The following is a 26221-nucleotide window of genomic DNA, read 5'->3' on the forward strand; positions in this document are numbered from 1 at the left end:
GTGAAGTAAATCAGCAACAAAGTGGAAAATTGCAGTAAGGACTAAGTCCCTGTTTCTACAGGACATGTAAAAGGGAAAAAAATCCCTTAATACGTAGAAGTAGAAGAAGAAGTAAGAAGTAAAAAAGCAGCTCAGGCATAAAGACAAGAATTATGTGTGGGTCTGCAGGAAGGGCAACACCACTACGTAATAGCGCCTCATGTAATGCTTATTTTGCTGCGGGCAAAAAGCCTTGGGAAGTTTGTGTGTGGCTCAACATGTGAGAGACCCACATTAATTAAATGTTTGGTTTAGTGATGGTTATGGGATTGTTGTACTTGGCTTCAGTCCCTGTGCAAATCCACAGGGTCAAGCTGAAGAGAGCAGTGACCATTCCCTCATGGCTGGGCACAGAACCAAAACAACCCCCTTGGATACATATTCAGGGATAATGAGATGTAAAGGTAAAAACCTTCTCAGGGAATAGTGGATTATGTATATATAATATTTTATTTGTTTCTCAAAGCACAAGAAGCTGAAGAAGCAGCAGCAGAACATGGAGTTTTAGGGATGAAGGTGCAGAGTGACAGGAAAGAGCTTCCCTTTGGAAGTCTGGTGGTGACTAGATGGGATGGGATGGGATGGGATGGGATGGGATGGGATGGGATGGGATGGCATGGGATGGAAAAATGGCTCAAATTCTCCCTGAGCCACGTGGACTGCAGGTCAAAAAGAGATTAAAGGCTTCCTAAAATAAATGTAAAAGCTGAGGTGAAGGTGGAAAAGCAAAAATCACCAAAAACTTGTGGTAACAGCACCAGAGGCAAGGCCTGAAGGTATTCAGAGCTGAAGTTTGGAGCTGCAGGTCAATGTTGAAACAGCATTTGGCAACAAAGACGCAGCAGGATTGAGAATGTATCAGTGGAAGCTGATTTCAGCAGGTGCACAGTTTGACAAGGTAATAAAAAAAGGTAACAAGCTTTTGGTTTGTACTGTATGTGGCAGGTAGATGTTTAGCCTCACAGGGGGGTGCTTATTTAAGTAAATAGCGTTCACGTTAAATAAAAAAAGTGGCAAAGAGGGGGAAATATGAGTTGGTGTAGGGTAAGAAAGTCAACAAAGTAGCCCCTGGAATGGAGTTTCTGCCGGCAGATTTAAAACCTAATTCAAAACAGTATTTAAACCAGAAACACAACAGGTGTTTCTAGGAGAAGAACAATATGTGGCATTGCTCTGAACACTGGGTTGAAACAGTAAATCCCTTGACAGGCAAATTTTACAGTGACTCCTTGGGAACAAAAGCGACATGTCTCAATGATCTGCCAGCAGCACAGCCAAAGCTGTGGAGAGGTTCAGGAAAGCTCTAAGGGACAGCAAGATGTAATCAAATTGAATGATTTTCAGGTGAAAAAAACCAGTTGGCATCTTACTAGTGCATGGCACCTGGGAGGGCAGGAAAGGTATTGAAAAGGCTTAATACTTATTAAAAGTGCTTAGTAGTTACTAAAAGTGTTTAATGCTTATTAGAAGTATTTTCTGACAATGATAGTGCTCAACACCATCACAAATAACTCCGGGAGGAGGTCCCTGCTGTGGTCTGATTCCCTGTCCATGGATTTCTGTGTTCCTTCCTCCTGTGCTGACTCAGAGTTTCCCATGGCTTTATTCTTGTCACTGTCACACACAGTGGTGTCACAGTGTGAACAGCAAGAGGGACACAAATGACACAAACCTTCCCAAAGAAGTGGAGGAGAGGAGACAGAGCTGTGGGTTGTGATCTCACAGTGTGGCTGTAAGGAATGTGCAGGCCCTGCTGTTCCCCTCTAGCGAGGATTTTGAGGTAAAAAACAGAGAAGGAGACAACCAAAGCTTTTCTCCTCCTCTTCTTTTAGCTCTGTGGCTCAGCCAACACAGGTGCTGGGGTTTTACACATCCTTGCAGTGAGCCAAAGGAGAGCTGCTGGGCTGATTTCATCTCTTCCTTCTTGGTGTCTTAAAAAACAGCAGTAAAGAAGCACATTCCTGCTTATTCTCCTCTGCTCCACCTTCCCCTCCTGCCAGAGAGGCACTGCAGGGGGGAAAAGCCAAAGAACACATTTTTCCGCAGTTGCACAGGCCTTGTTTCACACTCACAGGCAAGACAGGAATGTTCAGCAGAGTGGAGCCATCTGGCTCAGGCACTTCCAGGGCTGTTAGGCTTAGCATCACAGGGATCATCTGGAGTGGAGAAGAAGACTGAGCAGGGCCAGGCTTTGCTGACAAAGCTTTAGAAGGTGACATTTTTGGGTGTAGTAAACTTACAGTAGTCACCCAAGAGGGGAAAGAGTTGGAAAAAGCTTAGACAAGAAACGGGCATTACTGCAGAAATAAGACACCTCTGCAGTGTTTTGAATGGTGTTAATGTTTCTTAATGAGATCGCTGAGGGGCTTCCCATCACAGGAGGCGTAAAAGTGCCCAAATAAATGGGTAAGTGCCTGTATGGTCTACAAATTGTCAAAACATGGATGAACAGAGAAGCTGGCAGGACATGGGTAAAGATTATGTGCAGAAAACAAAGACGAGAAACTGCTCAGACAAGAGACTACAAATGAAATTTGTGGTGTATTAGGAGGCAGGTGGAGTTGAGCTCATCTCCCAGGGAACAAGTGACAAGAGGGAACAGCCTCAAGTCGTGCCAGGGGAGGTTCACATTGGATATTGGGGAAAATTCCTGCATAGAAGGCAGGCACTGGCACAGTCTGCCCAGGGTAGTGGTGGAGTCACCATCCCTAGAGCTGTTCAAAATGTGTGGATGTGGCACTTGAGAATGTGGTTTAATGGTGGCCTTGGCAGTGCGGGAAGAATGGCTGGACTCAATTATCTTTACAGTCTTTTTCCAGTTTTAATGATTCTGTGATTCTAAGCATGCTTATGGCAGAAAACAAGAATAGGTGGGGAATTGAGGAGTTCTACCTTAAGGTTAAATAAAGTAGTGGGATTTGGAGGAAGGGGGGAAAAAGAACATCCATAGGTCTAGCTAAATAAACTTGGAGCAAAAGCATAGCAGGAGGTACACAGGAAGAACTTCTGTTTTTTACCACTCTATGAATCTGCACAGCCCTGAGATAACTGCGGCAGTGAAGATCCAAGTGCGGTTCACACCTCAGCTCTGCCTTGCCATGATAATCCTTACGCTGGGCAGCAGAGGCACAGGTAAAAACTGCCTGAAACAGAGCAAAGCATCAGCCGGAAAGCGGTCCTTCCCACATGTGAGAACTTGTGTGCGTGTTGTGACAGAAAATTCCCAGCTTGCAGCCAGACCTCAGCACTGGGACTGGTGTAATTGCGGCAGGCAGTAATTACACAGCTAATGAGGGAAGAGGGTGAAGAGTCTGAGGCAAAGGGAAGGCGGCTCTGGGGATACCGCAGAGGGTGAGAGGAGGACGAAGAGGCTGGAGGTGAGATATAGGCCGGCATACTCCGGAACGGGAATTCACGGGCATACACAGAATAACAGATTAGTTGGGTTTGGAAGGGACCTCTGGAGAAGATCCAGTTCAACCCCCTGCCAAGGCAGGGTCACCTGGAGTAGGTGACACAGGAACGCGTCCGCACGGTTCTGGCAGGGCTGAGGAGGCGGTGGGGCGGTCCCAGTCTGGCAGGGCTCAGGTGAGGGCTCGGCGGGGCGGTTCCAGCCCGGCGGGGCTGATGCGGGTCCCCGGGGCGGCTGTCGCCCCCTCAGCGACCCCAGCAGGCGGGAATCGCCTCAGCGTGCTAGTGGCGGGAAGCGCGCGCGCAGCCCCGCCCCGTCCCGCGCGACGTGGGGGTTGTGGGGCTAGGAGGGGGAGGGGGGAGGGACCGGAGTTCGAAAAATGCCCGCGGACTCCCATTGGCCAGCGGCGGAGGCCGGCCACGCCCCCCCGCCGCGCGCCGCGGCCCCGCCTACCCCGCGCTGCTCCGCCCCTCGGCCGCCCCCCCCCCAGTCGGTCCCGCCGCCGCCGCCGCCATTGGAGGCGCCGCCGCTTTGTGTCCGCCGGGCCCGGTGAGTCCCGGCCCCGCCCGCCCCCGGCGCCGCGCCGAGCGGGACACGGGGCCGCGCCCGGGAGGCCGCGGGTGCTGCGTGTGAGGCGCGGGGGCGGCCTGGCGGCGCTGCCGGAGGGGCCCCGGAACTGCCCTCAGCGCGTTCCCCCCAACCGCCTTCCCTGCCCTGACAGGCCTAGGGGAGCGGGGGTGTCGTCACCGGGACTCGCGACACACTGCGCGGGCACGGCGTAATGTCGTGGTTGGCTCGGCCCGGCACAGGCCCGAGGAGGCGGCTCCGGGCTTCGGGTGTCGCCGGGCCCGGCGGGGCCTGGCGGGGTGCGGGCTCGCGGCCCCTCACAAAGGAGCTGCGGGGCTCTAACACACCTCAAACACGCTTCAGACACGCCTCTCCCGTCCCGCCGACACCGGGCAAGCCCCGGAGAAGGTCAGCGCCGGAAGGGGCTGACAGGGCCGCGGCACAATAAATAATCGCTATTTATAAACTTAGGGAGCGCCTTGGCTCCCGCCGCGGCCTTCCCGCCTTTCGGCTGCTTGGCTGTGCGGTTGTTTGGGTTTTTTCCTGCACGAACTCACTTCCTCAACGCCCGAGAAGTGTTGCCTCTCGAGGAGAACCTCAGTCTGGCTTCGGTGTGGCTTCGCTTCCTAAAAGATGTCCTTAATGCCCCTGGGCGCTGATAGCGATGGATACAGATCTACATGTGAGGCTCCCCGGCACTTCTCGGTGCCTCCCTGCGCCCAGGTGCTCACAGCCTGGTTAAGGAATGTTAATCACCCTCCTCCCCGTAGTGCACTGATTCTCCATGGAAAAGGCTGTTGCAGAACAGCTTCCTTTTCTGTATCGTTATCCTTCTTGACACTCTAGGCTGTGGAGTGGTTTTGGGTAAAACATCTCAAGATTTAAGGAGAGAAGGAGCAGCTGTAAACTGGGGTGGCTCTTGCCAGGCCGGGGGACCGCATCACCTTACCTGCTCCACCTGAGGACAGCTCCAGAGCAGGAACACTGTTCAGAACAATCCTTTCCACGTGTATTTTAAATGTTTTCCCACTCCCCAGTGGCTGCGACTCACTGGGGAACTGCCCAGTCTGTGCTGCAGGAGAAGAAAAGTTGGATGTTGTGGGTGTGTTCACTCGTTTATACAGTGTAGCAGAGACTGATAGTTTGGATAGTTTGTTTATAGCTGTGGTATTTCACAGATACTCGGGTATTTCTCACTGCTTAGGAGTTATTACTCCTAATAATTTAGGAGTTATTACTGAATTATTTCTGGGTTAGCAAGTGTGTCACTTCCCAGTTCTTATCTAACTATTGAATAAGTGTTGCACTCTGATTTCCCAGCACATGACTTTTGTTTGCTTTGACCATAAATAGTATTTTTAGCATCTTCAAGAAAGAGTTGGCCAGCAGTTTTTGGCAAGCAGCTCCCATTGAGGCGTGAAAGGTTCGGAAGTGCTTGTGTTTGTAAACAGTGTCCCTTCTCCATGAGAGGAGAGGAGAGGGAGGTGAGTTCAGTTCGAGAGTGGAGGTGTTTGATGGACGAGGCAGGAGAGCACAGACCTTCCTCAGGTGAGACTTTAAAAAATTGTTGAATAGGGTGGGAGATCCTTGGAAATCAGGAATGAGTAGAGAAAAAAAATTACACGTAATTTCTGTAGGGGGGAAGAAGTTGGTGGAAATGCCTTGGAAAAAAGTGGCTTTTGGAGCTTCCTCCCGATTACCTGTGTGTGCTTGCTAATTAATTGTCTTCTGAATGCATCATGCACATTCATCAGTCAGAACCTCCTTGAATTATTTTTGTCTTCAGAATTTTTTTTCCTATTTTTTTTTCCATTCAGCAGAAAGTGACATGTAAGTCTTTTGGCATCGTTTTGTTACAAGTGACCTGGGGTCCTCTGAGGATTTAAACTTCTGTGAGAGGGGAATAAAAGTTTCACATTGATGAACTCTAATGGGAGGTGTGGGTAGATTTCTTACAGACTGCAATGGAATAATGGCTTTTATCATGTATAGTTTTGTCTGTAGAATAATAAATGATGGCTGAATAAGTAGTAGTTGGAATGAGAGTTTATACAGTGGTTTTAAATTTAATCTATCCAGGCAAGGAGGAGGCAATAAAAGGTTTAAACCCTGGTATGTAACATTTGCAGCCTAAATTTTCATTCAGGTGTCAGCAGTTTGTCAGAATTCATGAAGTTGGATCCTGAATGGAGATATTTTATCCAAGGCTATGAAAACTTTCAGCAGGGGATTTTCATGTTGGAGTTGTTTTAACTTTGTGACCTAAACTTGTTTTAAACTTAAAGCTGAACCGTGTGCACTCTAATGGAGGCAGTTTTATCCCTCAGTGGCTTGCGGCATAGACAGAGTGTGGGGAATTTGGATCAAGGGCCATTCTAGACAAAAACTGCTCAGAACTGTTGTCCCTCAGAGATTGTCACCATCACAACCCTGAGCATCAGTGTGGAGATGGATTATTTTGAGATAGCCATGCAGGCAGAAATCCTGTTTCATATGAATCCCTTGGCTGAGGTTTCTGTGAGTTTTAGGTATGGTGGTGGTGTAATTTAAGTTGCCCACTGGCTGTGGTGGTTGGGGGATGTGAGAAAAAACTCCTGGCTGTAGGAACTGAAAATAGTCCAGGCCACAGAAACGATCTGCTCTTACTGCCTTCTGTGCAGGTTGGAGATTGACGGAGTGAGAATCTGAAACCTGTAGTGGTTTTCTATTGAGCTGGTGTTCTTTATGTGGAGAACAGTGGAGGTGAGGCATAGGTTGTTACTTTTGTTTTAATAAACATCTGTGGGGATTGAATTGGCTTGGGGTTGCTGATGTTAGACCCTAACAGAGACGAGGTGCTGAGCTCAGCCCTGGGTGGGAGCATCAGTCTCACTCTAGTAATGTGCAGGATTTTTTCCCCTTTTTTTGTTTTTTTACCAGTGAAAGCAGCATCTGTGTGTGCAGAAGGGCAGGGTTTAATTTTCGCTGTGCTCTGTAAAAATCAGGACTGGCAAGGTGTATGTTGGGTTGCATTCGTGGCATTTGGAGTCAGAGGCTCAAATTCAACGCTGAATGAAAATGTTTTCAAATGAAAATATATCTTTAGACTTAAAAAAAAAAAAAACCTTTGAGTCTCTGAGTGTAGGAATTCCTGCAGTTGGATGCTAAAAGTGTGAAGGATTTTTGCTGTGCTCCCCTGAACCCTAAAGTACATAGAGCTGTTATTCCCCCCATAACCCCATACAGGGAAGGAGTGGATGGAAATGGACACTGTAACACAGACAGGCCAAGGAATGTGTTGCCTAGCAAGCAGGGAGCTCTTGGATGTGTGTGCTGGACCACTATTCCTGGTTAATTGAAACAAGCTGCTTTGTGCAGCCTGCAGCAGCGTGGGGCACAGGTAGCCTGGAACAGATCCCTGGGAGCCTCCACCACAGGAGAGCTGCAAATAGAGCCCTTGGAGCTGAATCAGCTGGAAATTCCAGGGAGCTGGGACACCTCCTGGGAAATGGTAGCCCAAAGAATCGAGACGAAACTTTCTGGATGGCAGCAGAAGTGATGGGAATGCCAGCTGTGCTTAGCCATATGTGACGATGTTTCCAAGTGGGTTGACAAATAAGGATCAGAAGTTGGAACTAACTTTGTATTCTTTATTCAATAACATATTTTATTAATCTGCAGGATTTTAGGCTGGTTCAAATGACTCAGTACTCCTGGGCTGACTTAGCCAAGACCACAGGCAGCTCCGTGTGCTGGAAAAGCCAAAGGCAGAGTGCTGGAAGACCTCAGTGAGCAGGCAGTGACAGCACCAGCTGAGAACTCCTGACAGACACATTTTGTAAAACACATTTGTATCCAGAATGTTGCTGGATGATAAACTGTGACCATGTAGATAGGGAGGGTTTTGATAAAGTATCTGCTATCAGGACTGGGTTTTTAGAGGGCAGCTTTGAGGATTTCAGGGGGACAAAGCCTTGAAAGAGTTGTGCAGCTTACAGTTTAGAAAGTGATGGGTTTTGGCATGTTTTAGATTTGCAGAAATATTAACATTTCCTGTGAGGTTTTTTGCTGTTTCCAAGTCATTTAAATGCTCTTGTACATTATTGAGTAGTAAATAATTGTCAATAATCAATAGCTTGGTTTTTAAACCCAGTTTTATTTGCTTTTTAAGCCTTTCTGATAACAAACAGTTGTTCTTGCTTGCATCACTTGTCAGGTTGTTGGATTTGGATCCCTTGACACCCTGCCCTCAAATCTGCAAGTGCGTAAAACCTTTTTTTAGCCCTTTTTGCCCTCATTTCTAGGCCGGTGTCATGTACTTTGTACCCAGTCACATCTAAGTACATCAATCACCCATACGTGTCGTGTGACAGCAAAGGGTCACCCCACTGGCACAGGATTGGATGTACTTCCTTGTTTTTCCATTGCATATTTGCTTTCAGCCTGCTCACCCTACCCTGAGTCCCTGTGAGTTGGAGTTTTGCCAGACACTTGGATTGCCACATTTAAAACTTAATTTATCCTAAAGCATTTTCCCTCAAAGGAGATTGAAGGCTGAGACAAGTTGAAAAATCTTACGGCCAGCAAAAATTCAAGAACTCAGCTAAATTCTTTTTTTTTTTTTTTCACATTTTTATGTCTCTTACATTTGTGGGGGGACTCCACACTTCTGAAATATTGTCTATAATGTGTCTCACCTGAAGCCTCCCTTTATTTATTCCCTAATGATGTGGTGATGGTTTAGGAGGAACTTGCTATAGGTTTTCAGAGTAGTTCCCTAAAAACTCTCTGTACCTTTGGATCTTCCATTAGTAGATACTCCCAGAGCTGGGAGACTGGACACATTCCTTCTCATCTAGAAATTCAGAAACTGGGAGAGGGTTTGTTGCTTACCAGCTTCTTGCGGGATTACCTGCTTTGGAATAACTAGTTCATGATAATTTGGGAGCCTGTGAACCTGCAGTTTTCCTGTAGAAAAATGGATGTCACTATGTGAGGAGAAACTTTCTGTACTTTGGTGAAGGTTGGCAACCTGGCAGTGTTTTCATTGCTGATGTGATTATATTTTTCTGACAGTTCATCAGATTTAAATGTTTATTAGAGTTACCCAACAACCACCTTGAAAACAACATCCTCAACTGGTGGCCTCTACCTTTCAATGCACAGTGTTTGTTTGATGTTTGTGTAAATGCAAAATACAGATGTTACTTCTGTTTTTTTATTATTCATAAGAGTGATCTTTGTGATTGTAGCTGTAGTTCCCGTTTAAAGTTGCCTTTTGAAATAGGGTGTCCAGGTAACAGTTGCTTTGGGTGACTTGATTTTTCCATTACATAGATGTATTTTATTTGGAGAGGGGAATGAGGTTTTCTGCATTGTTGTTGCAAAACCTTCTCTTTTTTGCTTTATCTCTTTGAGGAACTGAATTCAGGTCTGTTTGTGATTGGTATTTCATACTCAGTGCAGAAAACCACTTTTGATCCCCGTGTGGAAAGAAATGGGCTGAGCAGGCAGAGTCCCTGTGTGGATGCTCCCACAAGGTGGGGTTTTTGACTTTGCCCCTGCAGACTGTCAATGCTTTGAAGTCAGGAGGAGATTATCCTCCTGCCCCTTTGATTCCCTGGGCCTTTTGAGCAGGAGATGATCCATGCCTGGGAATGCAGAGGGAGTCAACAAGCCACTCTGAATTTCTGCTGGATATCGGCTTATTTGCGTGTGTTGTAGGCACAGAAGTGAGGAATTGTGCTGTGTTAAGTTGTACCCTTGAGAGCAAACAGGCTCTCTGGTTTATACACTGATCTAAACAAAGGGGTTTTCAGAACTTAAGGAATTTTAAGTCAAAGTTGGGAGTACTGTTTTCGTGCATGTGTCATGCAGGTCACACAGTTTAAAAATAAATAAACCCCAGGACCATGTCAGCCACAGTGTGGCTTGTGTGTGTGTTTAATCCCAGGGAATGCGTCTTTTGTAGCCCCCAACTGATTTCCCTGAGGGGGAATCTGTAGTTGGTTATTTTAGGACTCACTTCAAAACTCTGGCATTTTCTAAAAGGGCTTCAGACTCTGCTTGCTAGAAAAAACACTGGATACTGAGCTGAAGCCTGGTAAAAATTTTCTTTTTCTTTCCTTTCACTTTCCACACTTGAGGAAGGAATGTCCCTTAAAACAGGCCAATTTTTTTTTTTATTGCTGTTCTATATTCTATATATTCTAATTGGTAATTAGTATATTTTCCCATCCTGACATTTCGCAAGAAAGCTTCATTCATCTCTTTTTTTTTTTGTTTTGGCATGTGGTATGTTTTGATTTTTCTGTTTTGTCTCAGAAGAAAACATCCAGTGCCGTTGGGCTTTGCTTTCCCTGGTACTGAGGCAGGACCAGTTCCCCGTGGGTTTTCAGAGTGACTGTTCAGTTCCTGTCAGAAGTGCTTCTGCTTCTTAGGGATCCCCACTGCTGAGTAATGACAGAAGTGTATTTTTGGGCAAGAAGTGGTGTTGCTGTGGTACAGAGCATCCACCCCTGCAATGGGGAGTGCAGGGCTGATGAAACCATGGTGAAAATCAGCTTGAAAACAGGGCAGGGGCTGATGTTGTGTCTCTGTTCAAGAGGAAAACACTCAGGCAGGGGAAATTGAAAGTGAAAGTTTTTGGTAAGTGCCTGACTTCTGAGCAAAAGGAAACATCCAGAGCAGGTGAAAATGGGGGCATTTGGCTGTTTCTCTGTAAGGAAGGGAGGAGGGCAGGCTGGAGCTTGGTCTTTGGATGGAATTGGGACAGGTTTGCTGGAAGTGAGGCTTTGCTTCTGAGGTTTTTAAAGGGGATACTGAGAGGAAGTGAATGAGCCAATGAATGCTGGTTTTGTGATGGAATTAGTGGAGCCGCTCTCCTTAGGAGAGGCCAGTGCAGGCAGATGGGCAGCAGGTAAGAAAGGCTGTAAAAGCATAATAGTAGCAAGGGGTGACAATTTATGAGGGTTAAACTAAGCTTAACCCATTTGTTATCCATGCCAGTGCATGTGTTTGGAGCAGAGCTTTGGCAAGCTTGTGCTTTGTGGTAGAAGGCATGGAGACTGCTGTTCTGATTGTCATTTTTTTGTCAAAAGTGTCCTTCCTTTCTTTAAATTGCATGGGGTTTAGTTTGGGGGACAGCATGGCTTGGGTTCCCAGTGTTTGTATCTTCTGCCTAACAGATGTAATGGTGTCATTCCTTAGCTCCATGTGCCAGCTCCTGCTTTTACCCAAAGTCCGAATGACCAGTTCCCTCACGCAGGCCACAGTGCAATGGCTGCTTCTCATTAATGCTTGCCCTTAACTTAAAGAGCCTTTTTATCTTTCAGCCATGTTCTAATGGAGCAGGTCTGGCTTGCACCTTTCCCATTTCTGCTCCACCCATAGCTCTCCAGTTTGCATACAAGTTTTAGTACCTTTGTTGAATGCAAGTGTTGCTTGTCAGTTGTGTTAATCATGAGCTGTAAGTCATTTATTCTTTTCTTTTTAATCTTTAATTTGATAGATACGTGGATGTAGATGTTTTTGTTTTGTTAATTTTCACACCACATCTTTTCTGTACTTTAGGTTGACTCCTCACTGCACTGTGAAAACCATTAAAAGTCCTTGGGGTTAAAACCTGGGGCTCCACAGTGTTACCTGCACTTGGGGCTAGAAATTTTTTTAAATGGCGACTGATCTGTCTGAAGCTGAACCCGTGCATCATAAGGCGCTTCCACTCTTAACGGGAGCTCAGCTGATCCACACGGACAAGTTAAGTGAGGTAGGGGCTGGCCCTTTCTCCAAGCTTGCCCTTGGATCAGTCCTTGACTTCCAGTCCTTCTGAAGGTTACTCAGTACTCTTTCTCCCCTGCTTCTAGGAAACTCAATTGGGAGTCTAACAAACTCTGCTTCCCCTTCCCTGCCTTCCCTGAGATGATGTATCTGTCAAAATCCTCAAATGCTCATCTCATTTAATTTGGAATTGAAATTATTTCTTTTATAACCATAAAATATGGAACTATCCTCTACAAGTATGCTTTGAAGAAGCTGGTTTGAGGGTTACTGTCTTTTAACATCCTGAAAAATCCAAACCAGAGTATTTCTGCCTACGCTGCTTTGATTTACTTTAATCACATTTCAAAACTTTCCGATTTTTTCCAGCATCTGTGCTGATTTTCATGTGCTTCTTGTAGAAAGTGGAAGACGACACAATGCCAATCCGTCGCTCAGTGAATGCTTCTTCCCGGGAAACTCCTCCCAAAAGCAAACCTGCCGAAGGGGAAGAGGTCAAAGCAGGTACAGTTATAGTTCTGCAGTGGATTCATGTATATCCAAACATAGGCTGGTGTTCTGAAACTCCTGAAAAACCCTACAGCCAGGATGAAAATATTATTAATGCTTGGCTCCCTGTCACGGGCATTTCCAGGATTATTGGGAATTTGTGTTTTGTTGACAGTGTTTTCAGTCTGAACCGACTTGTTTTGTCTTTTACACCCTGTGTCACTCCAGACATGAAAATATGGCTAAATATGGTCCCTTTTAAGTTTGCACATCCTTTAGGGTAAAGAAATTGTGAAGTTTCAGTAATGTCAGAAAGATGGCTTGGTATCAAAAGGTGGAGTTAATGAATGGAAAAACTAAGTATTCAATTTTTTTCTTTCTTTTTCTGAACAAAAACATTTTACCACAATGTGTCCTGAAATCTAGTCTGATATTAGCATGTCTGATCTTAGCAGCTTCACCTCAGTGTCTCAGTATGTGTCATTTCATTACTACAGTCAGCTGGTTTCACTGACTTTGTCTTCTGTGGTGTCACAAATAAAAAAAAACAGTTACAAAACTGACTCTTAATTTGCTGTGCATTTTAAATGCTTCCATGGGAAAACTATGCACAGGAATGTATCAGGAATGCTTAACCTACACAGAGCAGTGTTGGTGGGCAGCTCTTTTTCCAAAAAGTGTGAATTTCAGTTTATATGCATCTTATCTAGTAGGCAGCTCAGTCTCTAAGGCCTGTTCTCAGCTAAATATACTTTTATGTGTTTTTTATTTCCTTGGTAAGTTGATTTCTGACTGGATTTGATCCTTCTGATATACAAGTGCTCCTGCCAATGCATGTGCCATCTAAAGCTTTGCCAGGTCTGGAGAAATGTGATGGAATTGTAATTATCCTTCAGGTGCTTTTGTGTTTGAAAACAACTGGGTCATAAGCAAACCCACTTCTTAGAATCCCAGGCCTGTCTGCAACAGCAACTTGTGGAGTTAGAGGAGAACACTGGTGGAATTGGTTAATTATGAAAATGTTTCATGATGTTTGCAGTTATTCTGGCATTTGAGGGCTGATTGCACCTGTATTAAAGCTCTTTTCAGTACTTTTCTTCACTTTTTAAGTTGCATTTAAATAACACATTTAAATTAGTGAAAAAAATTGGCAGATATAATTAGTGGGGTGTGGTCTTAAGTTTGGCTTTTTTTCCCCTCTACCTTCCTATAAAATAAAAGCTGTTTTTAGACAGCAACTTGATGGTTTTTCACATTTTCTAGATGCAGAAGTCACCTCTGAGGAATCTGCCTCTGTTGGAGAGGAACAAGAGACTGAAACCCTGCCTGCTGCATCCAGTGAAGCAGAACAGCCAAAGGAACCTGAGAACGAAGGGAAGGAGGAAATAAAACCCTCAGAAGAAACCAAAAAGGAGTAAGGCTTGCTTGGTGCTGAATTCAGGGGTTTGGGTAGGATTCTGAAGGAAGTCAGGTTCTACAGAGAAAAAAGATAATGAGAGAGATGGAGGAAATATCATGAGTGCCTTGAGGCGCTTCTCCTTAAAATACTTCTCAGGAAGATGCTTCTGATCATGTGTCACTGCTGTTCTCAAACACATGTGAGGCTGAATATTGATACAGGGTTTCTTTTTTACTAATAGAAACATCAGAATATTCCTTAAGTTACATTAATTTAAATAATGTCAGATGTTCTGTGCTCTGGGGTTTTTTTTGGGGTTTTTTTTTTTTTTGTTCTTGTACTGCTTGTTGGTTTGTTTTAGTGCCTCTTGTCTTACTATTGCTCTGTATTTTCCCCAAGAGAGAAGGATCAGTCTAAGGAGAAGGAGAAGAAGGTGAAGAAGACCATCCCTGCATGGGCCACGCTTTCTGCCAGCCAGCTGGCTCGGGCACAGAAGCAGACTCAGATGGCAGCCACCTCCCGGCCCAAAATGGATGCGATTTTAACCGAGGCCATCAGGGTAAGCAGGACACAAATGTGGTTTTTATTCATCTGTCACAAAGCAGAGCAATTTATGTGCCTAAAACGTGTTTTCAGCTTGCTGAGGTACAGGTGACAGTGCTATGTGTTAGCAGGAAGCTGAGTGTGTAAGGTGGAGCTGACATGTGAGTCCATGAGGATGATGAGGGGCCCTGTAGCTAATTTCTTTGTTCAGAATTCATTTCCCTCCCTAATTGCATTTTGAGGAACAGCTAAGATAGCATAACCTGGTTGAATGCTGTCATCATTTCATTTGCTGTGCCTCCTAGCCACATTTAACTTAATTTACCTGGATTCATCCATCTATTTAATAAATGTGCTTTTTTTTAGCATTAACTTACTCTAACTCAGGACAGATGGAGCCACTGTAAACCTGCTTTCCAAAGTGGTGTTGGTGTTGTTTTACTTTATCCCTCCTGATTGTAAGAGGAGATCTGTGCTGTTGCAGCTGTGCTGCTGCTGTCCCCTCAAGGCTTGGTTGTTCCCTTTGGAGGCTTGGACTCCACAAACCTTAATTGCAAGATGGCCTTTCCATCTATCTTCAAAAGATGAACTTCACCTTAGGTTTTTTGCTAGTTTACTAATGTCAATCCTCCATCTTCTTTAAAAAATAATTGGCAGCTTGTTCTGACTTAATGATTATTCTGTTTGACATTAGTAAAAGGCTAGTAAATCAGTTGTGCAGCATTGGTTTGCCAAAAGTTGACTGTGTTTTGTATTTTAAGCCATTCCACGTGAGCACTTCAGAGCAGGGGAGTAGTAGATACGTGCTTGCTGAGCTGCTTTTGTGTTGTTTGTGTTGCTCTTCAACTACTCAGAAGGGGAAGTTTTTTTGTTAGTCATGTTTTACACTCTTGTGTCACAGTGAGGAAAAGACCAGCCCTGGCATCCTGTGGTGGAGATCAGTCCGATCTCTGTTCTTGCAGCCCCATTCAGGATAATTCCAGTGCAGGTGGTTTCTAATGTTTTATTTCTGCTTTAGGCCTGCTTTCAGAAGAGTGGTGCCTCGGTCGTTGCAATACGGAAATACATCATCCACAAATACCCTTCCCTGGAGCTGGAGAGGAGGGGGTACCTCCTGAAGCAAGCACTGAAAAGGGAGCTGGAGAGGGGAATCATTAGGCAGGTAAGAGCTGCCTTGTGGAACAGCACTGGAGGTGGCATTGTTGAAGAGGGACTATTTGCGAGGCCCTGGAGTGACAGGACAAGGGGCGATGGCTTCAGACTGCCAGAGAACAGGGTTAGATGGGATACTGGAAAATAATCCTTCCCTGTGAGGGAGGTGAGGCACTGGCACAGGTTGCCTGGAGAAGTTGTGGCTGCCCCTGGATCCCTGGAAGTGTCCAAGGCCAGATTGGACAGGGCTTGGAGCAACCTGGGATAGTGGAAGGTGTCCCTGTCCATGGCAGGGGGTGGAACTGGGTGATATTTGAGACCTTTTCCAGACAAAACCATTCCATGATTCTGGGAACTGCATAGGAATTTCTTAATTCCATTAGCAGCTCTGTGGAATGACCATGTTTTCCCTCATGGAGGTTCATCAACCTCTGTCTCTGCTTTGTTGGACACTGGCAGGATTTCAGTACTGTTGTGTCAGTCACATACTTTGCCCCGTTGGTTTTTGTGCAATTCATGACCGTTTCTGGGTGTTGTGTCACACAGCTTTGCAGCATCACATGAGTCCAGCAGTGTCATTTCTGCAGCAAGTGGGGGTTTTAACACCATAATTTATGCCTGTTACCTGTCAGGATCTCCTGGTCAGGACAGCAGAGTACATCCTAATATCTGGCTTCAGTTTCTGGTCTTATTGAAGTTTCAGTGGGTTCAAATCAGGCCTCTGCCATAAAAACTCTCTGCAGAGTGGCAGTGCATTCAAAATCTGCATCATGATGTCAGTGAGTCTCTCTCAGGTTGTTATTCTGAGTTACTCTATAAGGACTGAAATGAACTTTCTATTGAACTAGGTGAAAGGAAAGGGAGCTTCGGGGAGTTTTGTGGTGGTGTCTAATGCAGGAAAAACTGTTCCAAAAGCCAGAGACAGAAAGGTAAGATGGATAATTTTAAACAATACTCTGAAATATATTGCACTGAAGCACAGGTACCTAACCCAATATACTTAACCTGAACCCAGTGTTTTCCTCCTTGCTGTGCTTTTTCTCCCCAGGTACAGTAATTAAAACACTCATCCCACTGGCAACAGAATCAGAAAGCTACTATGAGGAATTAAAACCAAGTCAAATAATCAAAATCTCAGTTTTAAAATGTATACATTAACTGCCTAGGCTTTGTTTCAGAGGAAGAAAAGTGAATAATCATGAAGCTCTTCCTCTGTCTTTACCTGGTAGAGAGAGATGCCTTTCAGGTATTGGAGAGTTTTATGCTACTGCTGTGTCTGTTTTACCTGTTGTGTGGATAAAGGGAAGACTCCACTCTTTAGGAATGAGGGAAATGTTTTCCCATCAGCTGTGAAAGCAAAAGGAGGAAGAAGAAAATATTCTAAGGCTTCTGGAAGAAAGCTGCTGATGCTGGGTGTTGTTATGGAGTAATGTGGAGGGGGTGTTTTTTTGAGCTTCATAGTTAGTTGTGGTTCCAGCACTGCTGATCTCCGCTCCATGGTGTGCTGAGTGTGTGAAACACATTCCTAATGCTGCACTTCCAAAATGTTTAGCTGGAATTGCCAATCCCTTGGGATTAGACAGGTGAAGTTAGACAGGTAACGCCTTGGTCCTCATCTCTTGCTTCCTGGGGAGACCAAAAGCCCTAAAACCAAAGGAAATGTTCACATACTTGGTGTAGGGCACTGAAGGAAACTAATTGCAGTGGAACTTTTTAAACAGAGTTCACAGTCTCCATGAGAAGTGTGAGCAAGGCAACTGATACCTGCTGACACATCGCCTCTCTCTGCAGCATATGGGTGTCTTTGTTCCCAGTTACTTTTCTCTGTGTTGCAGCAAAACAAATGTTTTGGATGAATTCAGCTGGCAGGGGAGCAGCTCCCTCACTCATTGCACTGTTTGCAGAGCTGCTGTTCAGCATCAAATCGCTGAACTTCAGCACATTTTCTGTATAAAGAATAGACCATTTTTTCCTGATCATCCCCTCTCATAGTAACAAAAGGGGTGGAGGAAAACTCAGAATGGAACATTGGCTTTAATCAAGATTTTATTGTGTTATTTCAAAAAAAAAACAAAAAGAGGACTCTTGTTCTCTTTTTGAGGAAGATTTGATTTGTATAAACAGGTCCTGTCTTTGATGAGATTAAAGTTTCATGTCAGCATGTATCATCATCTCCACAGAAAGGGCTGTAAAGCATTGGCACAGGGGGTCCAGGGAATCACCATCCCTGGAAGTCCTCAAAAAATATAGTGGATGTGGCACTTGGGGACATGGTCTGGTGGTGAATATGTCAGTGCCGGGTTAATGGTTGGACTCGATGATCTTGGAAGGCTTTTCTGGACTGAATAAATCCTGTGATTTTATGATTTTTCTCTTGTCTCATTGAAGGGTGGCAGAGGAAAATGTCTATAGCAAGAGGAACGAAATAATTAAAAATACAGATGCTGTGAGATATTCAGCAATTTTGTTTGTAAATTTTTCCTAAAACTCCTATGAAAATTCAGCCACATTTGCTCAATTTCACTTAAGCTGCAAAACTTTTTAAGTTGTTAAAGAGCTGCCTTACAGCACCTGAGTTTCCAGATCTGCAGCCAGTGTCAGGAGCACTTCTCCCCACGTGTGCATTGTTTAGAAACCCAGCGGTTTAGGCCCCACTGATGCATAAAAGTCTGTGTGTTTCAGAGAAGCAGTTCGGCTCCAAGTGCAGAGCAGCAAGTGAAGCTGGAGGACGTCCTTCCACTGGCCTTCACCCGCCTGTGTGAGCCCAAGGAAGCTTCATACAGCCTGATCAAGAAATATGTGTCTCAGTATTACCCCAAACTTAAAGTAGATATAAGGTAAGTGCTGGAGTTGCTTTAGCAAGCAGAGAACTGGGGAAACTCAGCCTTCCTCTGGCTCTGCCTTGCTTCACGATGATTCAATCCGGTATTTAAGCAGCCAGGTGCTGCTCAGAATTGCAGAGCAGGTGGGAAAGCTTGAGGAAAAACTGTGCCTTTTCCTGTGTCCCTCCACATCCCATCTTTTCCTGACACCACCAGCAGCACTGCTCTGCACACCTTAACCACACCCACATCCCTTTACTGCCTGGATGTGAAGGCCTCTCCTCGGGATCTCATCCCACTTGAATCTGGATGCTTTAGCCAGCACACACGTACAGTAATCTTTAAGTTGACCTGTATGGAGTGAGCTGAGGCTTCAGAAGCAGTACTAGGAAAACCCTGTGTGTCACCTCTAACAGGGTTTTGTCAGCCCTTTGTTTGCCTGTGAGCTGAGTGCCCACCACATCCAAATGTGCTGCTCAAGGTGAGTGGATCCTTGCCAGGGCCGTGTGCCCAGAGCTGCCAGTGGTGCCGTGACACCGAGAATGCACCACCGCTGAGCTCCCAGCACAGTGCCTTGTTCTGTTTGTGGAACGAGCCTTGCTGACAGGTCTCCATTTAAAGTGTCTGCATGTAGGCAGACAGCACTCTAAGTGCTGCTCTGCTCACGCACTGCAAGGTGCTGTTTCTCTGTTTGTTGTTGGAGCTGTCAGTGTGTGTCAGTAAAGCTTTCTCCTCCTGTGTTTCAGACCCCAGCTGCTGAAGAATGCCCTGCAGAGAGCTGTAGAGAAGGGCCAGTTAGAGCAGATCACAGGGAAGGGAGCGTCTGGGACATTCCAGGTCAGAGACTGAGTTCATGTTTTGTTGACCACAAGCCTTGGATGTCAGTTACTGCACCCTCTCCCCTGGTTTCACTGGGTAGCCCTTTCTTCAGCAGCCTGGCATGCTCAGCACTCGTCCAGCTATGAAGCAGTAGGACTCTTGTTCTCCTCTTGGTCTCCGTTTCAGGAGCAGACCCCTGTTGTCTTGCTGAGCATGCTGCACGCACTGCTCATCTCTGACTCACCAGCACAGTAGGGAGCTGGTGGGGTAAGCTTTCCTTTCCATCCCTAACTGGAAGTGCAGCAGGTATCCCAGATGCCTGCAATGTCTTTTACTCATGTGTGTGCCACAGAAGTTGCTTGGGTACATTTGGTCCGTGGGATGGAGGAAGATGTGATTTATTTTGCTTTCTTTCCTCCTCTGAGCAATAGGCCCTTAGACTGCCACATCCTTGCAGTGTATTTAGGGGCTGGGGTGAGGTGTTGCTCATAAAGCCCCCCAGGCCAGCTGTAGGCCTGTCCTCCCACCTACAGCTGGGAGAGCAGCATTCCCTCTGCAGTGTTTTAATATTAAACGTATCTGTGCTAATGCAGGAGCGCCGACCCACCTGGTGCAGAGGAGCTTGTCCTGACCTGGTTTGGGAGAATTTTGTCTTGATGCTTTTCTCTTCCTCCTTGGAAAATAGCTGAAGAAATCAGGGGAGAAGCCCCTGCTGGGTGGGACTCTGATGGAAGATGCCATCCTGTCTGCTATTGCGGCCATGAACGAACCGAAGACCTGCTCCACCACAGCACTGAAGAAGTATATCCTGGAAAATTACCCAGGGACCAACTCCAACTTCCAGGGTAAAGTACTGTTCCATGTAACGTTTCTATTCTGCATGCTGAGAGAGTCCTGCAGCTGCAGATGTGCCTGTGCAGCACCTTTAAACTGCTCTGTTGAGCTTGCAGGGAGCTGCAGCTGCTCAGCTCTTTGTGCTGCAGAGATGCTCAGTGGTTTTAATTCCCATCAGTCCCTTTCAAGCCGGACAAAGGCCAGTTCCTGAGACAGAATGCACGATTCTCTAGTCTATAGCCAGGAAGGGGGAATAGTATTCAAGTGCTTTATTGTTCTTAAATCATCAAGTTGATTTCATCTCTCTCTCTGCTTTGAAAGGGACAGCTTGGCATCAATGCAGTTCCTAATTGCTTTTTACGTAGAGCATTTGCGTAGTTTAACTTTTTTTAAAAATTCACAAGCACCCTCTTACTGATTTGTTTGAGGCCCTACTTTGGATCTGATTTTTAAAAGGTCAAGCAAATAATGAGAAAAACCAATTGTGTTTTATTTGGAAGGGAGATTTGGCATTTCTTTGTTCCCAGAAGTGACACTAATGTCTGGTTTGACTTTTACATGAGCAGAGGCTTTAAACCAGATCTTCTCTTGGCTTATTTGCGTTATTTGGGCTGAGCCCTGATGCAGCTGGTTGATGCTGGAGGTCAGTTGAGACAGGCTTAGCTCACAGCAGTCTATACTCAAACCTAAACGTAGATCAGTTTGTTCCTGTGGTATCACTGAGTTGGTGCCATTCCTCAGGAGCAGAGAGGAAATTGCTGATCCCACAGTCTTTACCTGGAGCTGAAGCACAGCATCAGCACAGCTGTCTGGTGCAGGGTTACGGACACACAGCACAGGTTCCAGGGCTGAAGAAGCTGCCTGAGGCCTTCTGCCAATTAGAAATTGATATCAAGACTTCTTAATCCTGGGACAGGAAAAAGAGTTTCCAGGCTTCCTAAGCCCTCACATGGTTTATTTTCAGGACCACTGGAAATGTCCCTGGTCCTCAGAGGCCTGTGTTGAGCCAGCCTGCAGTGCTTGTCAGTCCTGCAAGGTCGATAAGGAAATCTCAGCTTGCAATCTGTTGTTTTCTTTCTCCTTCCGTTACATAAAAGGAATTTTGATGATCTCTGCTTTGTTCTGAGAGCAACCGGAGGAAGAGCTGGTGAGATGTAAAAAGCAGGCGGGTACACACTGTAGAGCCAGAACTCTGCTTTCCTTCCCAGTTTATGCCTCATCTCAGAACTGGACTTAACTGGAGTCAAGTCCTTTACGTGCTGCTATTGATCTTTGGCACTCAGAGTAAAACCAGCCTTGTGGTTATAAAAACTTCGGAATGTGCTACAGAGTTGACCTTGTTTTTCCCTGAGAGCTCAATATGCAAATAGCTCCTCTAATTCAAGCTGAAAATGGTTCTGAACTGACTAAACAACCCCAGCCCTTTGCCAGAGACAAAGATCCCCTGTACTTGCACAGTTTGAGTTACAATTCTTACACAGTGCACAATGGAATGGCTGGAACAAAAGTCTGGAATAAAAGACTGGAATAAAAAGTGCATTTGTTGTATTTCTAGACCAAATATTTTACCCTTTAAAAAACAAAACAAAAAGCAAACTACAGAATGGGTAAATATGCAGCACATACCACACTTAGAATATGAGGAGATCAAAACCAGGGTAATAGGCTTGTTTTAAAACATACTTTGGAGGACGGGCTGAAACCTGGGTTAAATTTGGGCAGAAGTAGTTACATGGTGCTGTTGAATGATTTATGAAGGATCATCCCATGATCATGACATCAGAAACATGTGCTGTTCTTGACTCCTTCCTTTGAAGAATTTAAAGCCACTCTTGCCAAGCGCTCAGGAACAATATCTTGTATCTTGCTAGAAAATTGACTGTGAGAGGATTTCCCATTCTGACTCCAGCTTTGATTTCAGAGGGCACAGCAGAGAGCAGTAAGATCAGACAAGAGGATAAAGATAGTAACACAACCTTTCTCTGATTTCTTTTTCACAGTTCATCTACTGAAGAGAACCCTGCAGAAATGTGAGAAGAATGGCTGGATGGAGCAAATTTCTGGGAAGGGCTTCAGTGGAACCTTTCAGCTTTGCTTCCCTTATTACCCCAGGTAAAGAGCTTGGCTGTGAAATGATGTTCAGGAGTTTTGCACAGCTCAGGTAGCAGAGCTGAAGTTCATGAGCCAACCCCCTATTTACAGAGAGGTTTCAGAGAGTTTGATCGTTGGTGAACTGCCACGTTGTCACCCATGCTCTGGATAATGGCATTACTTGGGTGGACAGAAAGCTGACTTCATTAGCAAGGGAAGCTTTTAAGGGCAGTAGAAATACTGGGTTCAGTATTCTTAGGTGATTGTTGTACTGCTTTTGTTGCAGGCTGGGCTATTTAAGTATTCCTGTGCTAAAACAAATTCACCTGTGCAGAGAGTGCAGTGGGTTCTCCATGCCAGGATGCTCCTAAGGAGTAGGACCCAGCTGTTCCTTCCTTAAGGGAGGGGAGGAGGGAGGAGGGAGAATGACCTAGATTAGCTACTCTTGAGTGTAAACCAGCTTTTCTTTTCCTTCTGTGAGCTGATATTGTGCTGGGCCATGTGGAGCTCAGGTGTGGGGCCTTGGTATCCCAGGAAGAGCCAAATGGCAGCACAGTCATTAAAGTCCCTGCTCCCCAGCTCCCTTTATTGCACACGAGTCACAGCTTCAGCCACATTCAGCTGCTGGAGTCTGATCCTGCCCCTTTGTTGTTTCTATCCCTGGGTTTGTGGGGAAGGAGCAATGAGGGATAGAAATGGAGAAGGGACAGCTTAGGGCTGGTGCATTCACAGGCTGTCGTGTTTCTGTCGCTTCTGACACTAAATAACGTTGGTTTGGGATAGCAGCAGTCACAATTCCTGGGGGCATTTCTGGAGTAGGCTAAAGCTGTAACCTTAGGGGGAAGCTGCAGTACCAGGGGAGAGCCAGGGTTACCCAGGACTTGCCTACCCTGGAGTTGTATCCTTAGAAGCAAATCACACTCTGACCAGACCCCTCTTGTAGCCCAGATGTGCTCTACCCAGAGAAGCAGCAGGATGAGGATTCTGAGGAATCTGATGAGGAAGAAGAGGAGGAATCTGAGGAGGAAGAAGAATCTGAAGAGGAAGAGTCTGAGGAGGAAGAGCCACCACCAAAGAAGAGGTATGGCAGCTTGAGAGATGAGTGGGCTCCTTTGGATGAAATAAGTGTCTGTCACAGCTGTAGAGTGCTCAGGTGTGTTGGTTGATGTGGTCTTTGACCACCTGCTCACAGGTGTTGGCAGAAGTTTCTAATTATTCCTTGCTCCAGAGATACTGACCTTCCCCATTCCATAATTTGAAGCCTTCCTCTTTTCTCCTCCAGGTGAGAGAGAGCCCGTGTTTATTGTTTGTGTTGCCTTTAGTCTCCTGCTTTATAAAGTGTGATGTTTCACATGGGACTTTTTATATTTATTGTTTCTTTAGGAAAATTCTTCCCTACAGTAATTATTTGCAGCTCTGTAGCCAGATATGAGACCTGCCTCATTCAGAATGTGGACTTAATATGAGTGTTGTTTGTTAAGTAATAAAATCCCATTTAGAGAGGAGAGATAGTGCTTAGGACTCTTAATTGTTCTGACAGCTGACTGATTCACTGTCATTATTTATATGTTTATTTGCCTAACAAAGGGGTTGGAAACCTCACTGGCAGAGCTCTGTGGGGATGGCAAGTGCTCAGCATAGAGCTACCAGAGGAGCTCTTGCTCTTTGGGATTTAGCTCATAGAATGTGCTGGCAAAGGACATGAATGCCAAGATGTGCTTCATTTATGCAAATTGCTGACAGCAGCCCTGCTCTGGGTACCGTTTGTGCCTCCACTGAGCTCCTGTGCTGTCTCTTCCTGACAGGATGCAGAAGAGACCCCCTCCCAAATCCCGGAGCAGGGCCCCTCCGATGAAGCGAAGAGAGTCCAAACCCAAGCCAAGGAAAACCCCTGCTGCTCGCCGGGGCAAAGCAAAGCCCCCTCCCAAGGTCAAGACCCCTGCTAAGAAAGCCAAACCAGCACCCCCAGCCATCAAGAAAGCCTCTGGTGGCAGCTCTTCCAAGAAACCAGCAGCCGGCGGGAGGAAGGAAGTGAAACCCTCTGCCAAGGGCAAATCCACCATGAGGAAATCTCTCCGGGCAAAAAAGTAAAATGTTTCCAATGTCAGGGTATCCCATGGTCAAATCCACAACCTTGTTTTATAAGTCAACGTGCATTTGTATTTTAGTTCTGATGCTTAAACACTTCTTTATTTGTTTTTTTTCTTGAATGATGGGGAAAAGCTGAAAACTAAATCAAACCAACCCGAGCGTTCATTAGATCTCGATGCTGTGCCTCGTGCCTGCCCCTCCCCTGGAACGAGTCATCTTTACTTTCTGCAATAATTTTCGGACTTTTCTAGGACGTCTCTAATCTGTACATTTATGGTGTTCCACATGGGTTTTGGGGGGGAGGGTTGGCTTTTAAAACAATTCTTCAAAGAAGATCTTTATATCTTTAGACAGCAGGAACAGGATGATTGGGGGAATGTGATTCTTTAATGAGAAGGTGCAATGGCAGAGGAGTCCTCTCTAGATCCCTGCATGCCGAGGTCCTTGGCGCTTCCATGAGGGAGCCATGTACATACAGCACTTGCACTGAGCCCCGAGGTGCTGCTTTCCTCAGAGCCACAGGCCCAGTGGGTGGCTGCTCAGTTGGATCCTTGGCGTCTCCTGAGGTCTGATGCCAGAGGGGCTCCAAAAGAGGCAGCTCTCGGTTAGGTGGGTGATTTGAATTAGTGTTTCCACACCATATCTGCTACCTTAAAACCAAAATATATCAAAGTCTTCTTGAATCCAACTTTCAAATGTTTTTAAGAGATGAAAAGCCTGAGTTTGTCACCTCTTGTTTACCCTTTTTTAAAGAGAAGTTGGAGAGCTATACAATTGCTAATGTAGAGATGTTGATAAGTGAAGAACATGCGGTTTGCTAAAATAAAATGAAACTAGATTCCAGGCCTGCCTTCTATGTCCTTTCTCTCCTCACCACAGCTTCTCCTCCTGGAAAGGTAGAGAGGAGGGAATACAGTCACCATGGATTGCTGCAGAGGCAGATCTTTGTTCAAAGCCAGTGTGATTTAGCCTGAGCCACTGCCAAGCTCTGTAGTCGAACCGATTCCTGACCATTTTTCTCCCTGGTTTCTCTGGAGACAAAGGTGAGTGAGAAGAAAGCTCTGTTGGAACCTCTTGCTGCTCCTCTTCCCCCGTCAGTGATTAGTGGGGACAAAAAAGCCCTGCTGAAACCTTCCCCCCTGCCCTGCTCAAGAGAGCAGCACCTGCCTTCAGAGCATGTCTCACCACCTCCCCAGCTCTGCTGTGCCCAGGGCGGTGATTCCAATGGGACCTGACAGTCGCCAACGTGCTGTTGCAAGGAGCTGTGAGGAGGGGAATTACACACACAAAAAGGGAGAAAATAGCTTCACTGAATTTGCTCTTTTCAGCTGCTGTCCCAGTGTGCTACCTCTGAGAGTTAAAAAAATGCCTACAGAAATGGCCTAAATTGTTCCCAACCTTGTAAGGAGAGTACAAACAGCAGGTTAAAAATCACAGCTGATGGGAAAGAGAGTGAAAGCTCTGATCAAAGAATGATCCACGGGGATGTAAAGCAATTAGAAACATTAGTTAATGGCTTGTTCCTGGAGCTGCTTGTACAGAAGTCATGGGGTTTGTTGGCATTGTGGTGAGATGAATAGGAGAAACTTCTCAGCGTTAGGATATTTATGGGGACAAGGAGTCTTCACACAGCTGCTGGGCATTTTTCAACCTCCCTCTTCCCAATGGCATTCCCACACCAACATTCCCATAGGTATTTGTTAAAACACTTCTGGGTGACACTGATTTCTCACATCTGAGCAGGTGCACCTTAAATTGAGAGTTGTGCTGAAACCTTGCTCATCACCAGACTCTGGCTGTGGTTTGAATTAAGTGATTTCTGCACACTGAGCCAAAAAAAAGCCACAGGCTTGGTTGTATTTAATCCAAAGGGGGGATCCTTGCTTCCCAGGAGCAGTGACTGGGATTGAATGGGAAAATCTTCACTGCCAGCAGAGCGAATGCCTTCTGGGGGGGTTTGTGCATCTTTGCCACTCGCTCATCTCCAGTCTCTGCTTCCTGGCCAGACTGGGCTCCCTTACGTTGTTTCTTCAGCCCCAGCTGTCCCATTTTTTTTCCATGGTTTCTCCACTATCAGTTGATCCGGTGGCTCTGCCATCGCAGCTCTCAGCGTCTTGAAGCAGCTGGCGCTGGCTGTGACCCAAAGTTTGAACACCACCGGCCAGACACTCAGGATTGCTGGGGCAGAAGACAGGGATTTCTGGA

General features: G+C 45.8%; 1 protein-coding gene across 2 annotated transcripts; it reads left to right on the top strand.

The window, feature by feature from the left end:
- Nucleotides 1-3876: 3876 nt before the first annotated feature.
- On the top strand, nt 3877-24859 carry HP1BP3 (heterochromatin protein 1 binding protein 3). Of its 2 annotated transcripts, none has more exons than XM_085079791.1 (13): nt 3877-4000; nt 11570-11765; nt 12178-12280; nt 13529-13679; nt 14064-14223; nt 15226-15369; nt 16208-16288; nt 18042-18196; nt 18928-19018; nt 19686-19845; nt 21835-21946; nt 22869-23006; nt 23731-24859. In XM_085079791.1, the coding sequence occupies exons 2-13, from the start codon at nt 11670-11672 to the stop codon at nt 24014-24016; spliced, it is 1677 nt and encodes a 558-aa protein (XP_084935917.1). In that variant the 5' UTR covers nt 3877-4000; nt 11570-11669; the 3' UTR covers nt 24017-24859. The 2 variants fall into 2 exon arrangements, with proteins under 2 accessions (XP_084935917.1, XP_084935918.1); XM_085079792.1 differs by lacking the exon at nt 3877-4000 and adding an exon at nt 6737-6760.
- Nucleotides 24860-26221: the final 1362 nt, after the last annotated feature.

Source organism: Lichenostomus cassidix, chromosome 21 (assembly GCF_008360975.1).
Source record: "Lichenostomus cassidix isolate B80296 chromosome 21, HeHo_3.0, whole genome shotgun sequence".
Classification (NCBI taxonomy): Eukaryota; Metazoa; Chordata; class Aves; order Passeriformes; family Meliphagidae; genus Lichenostomus; species Lichenostomus cassidix.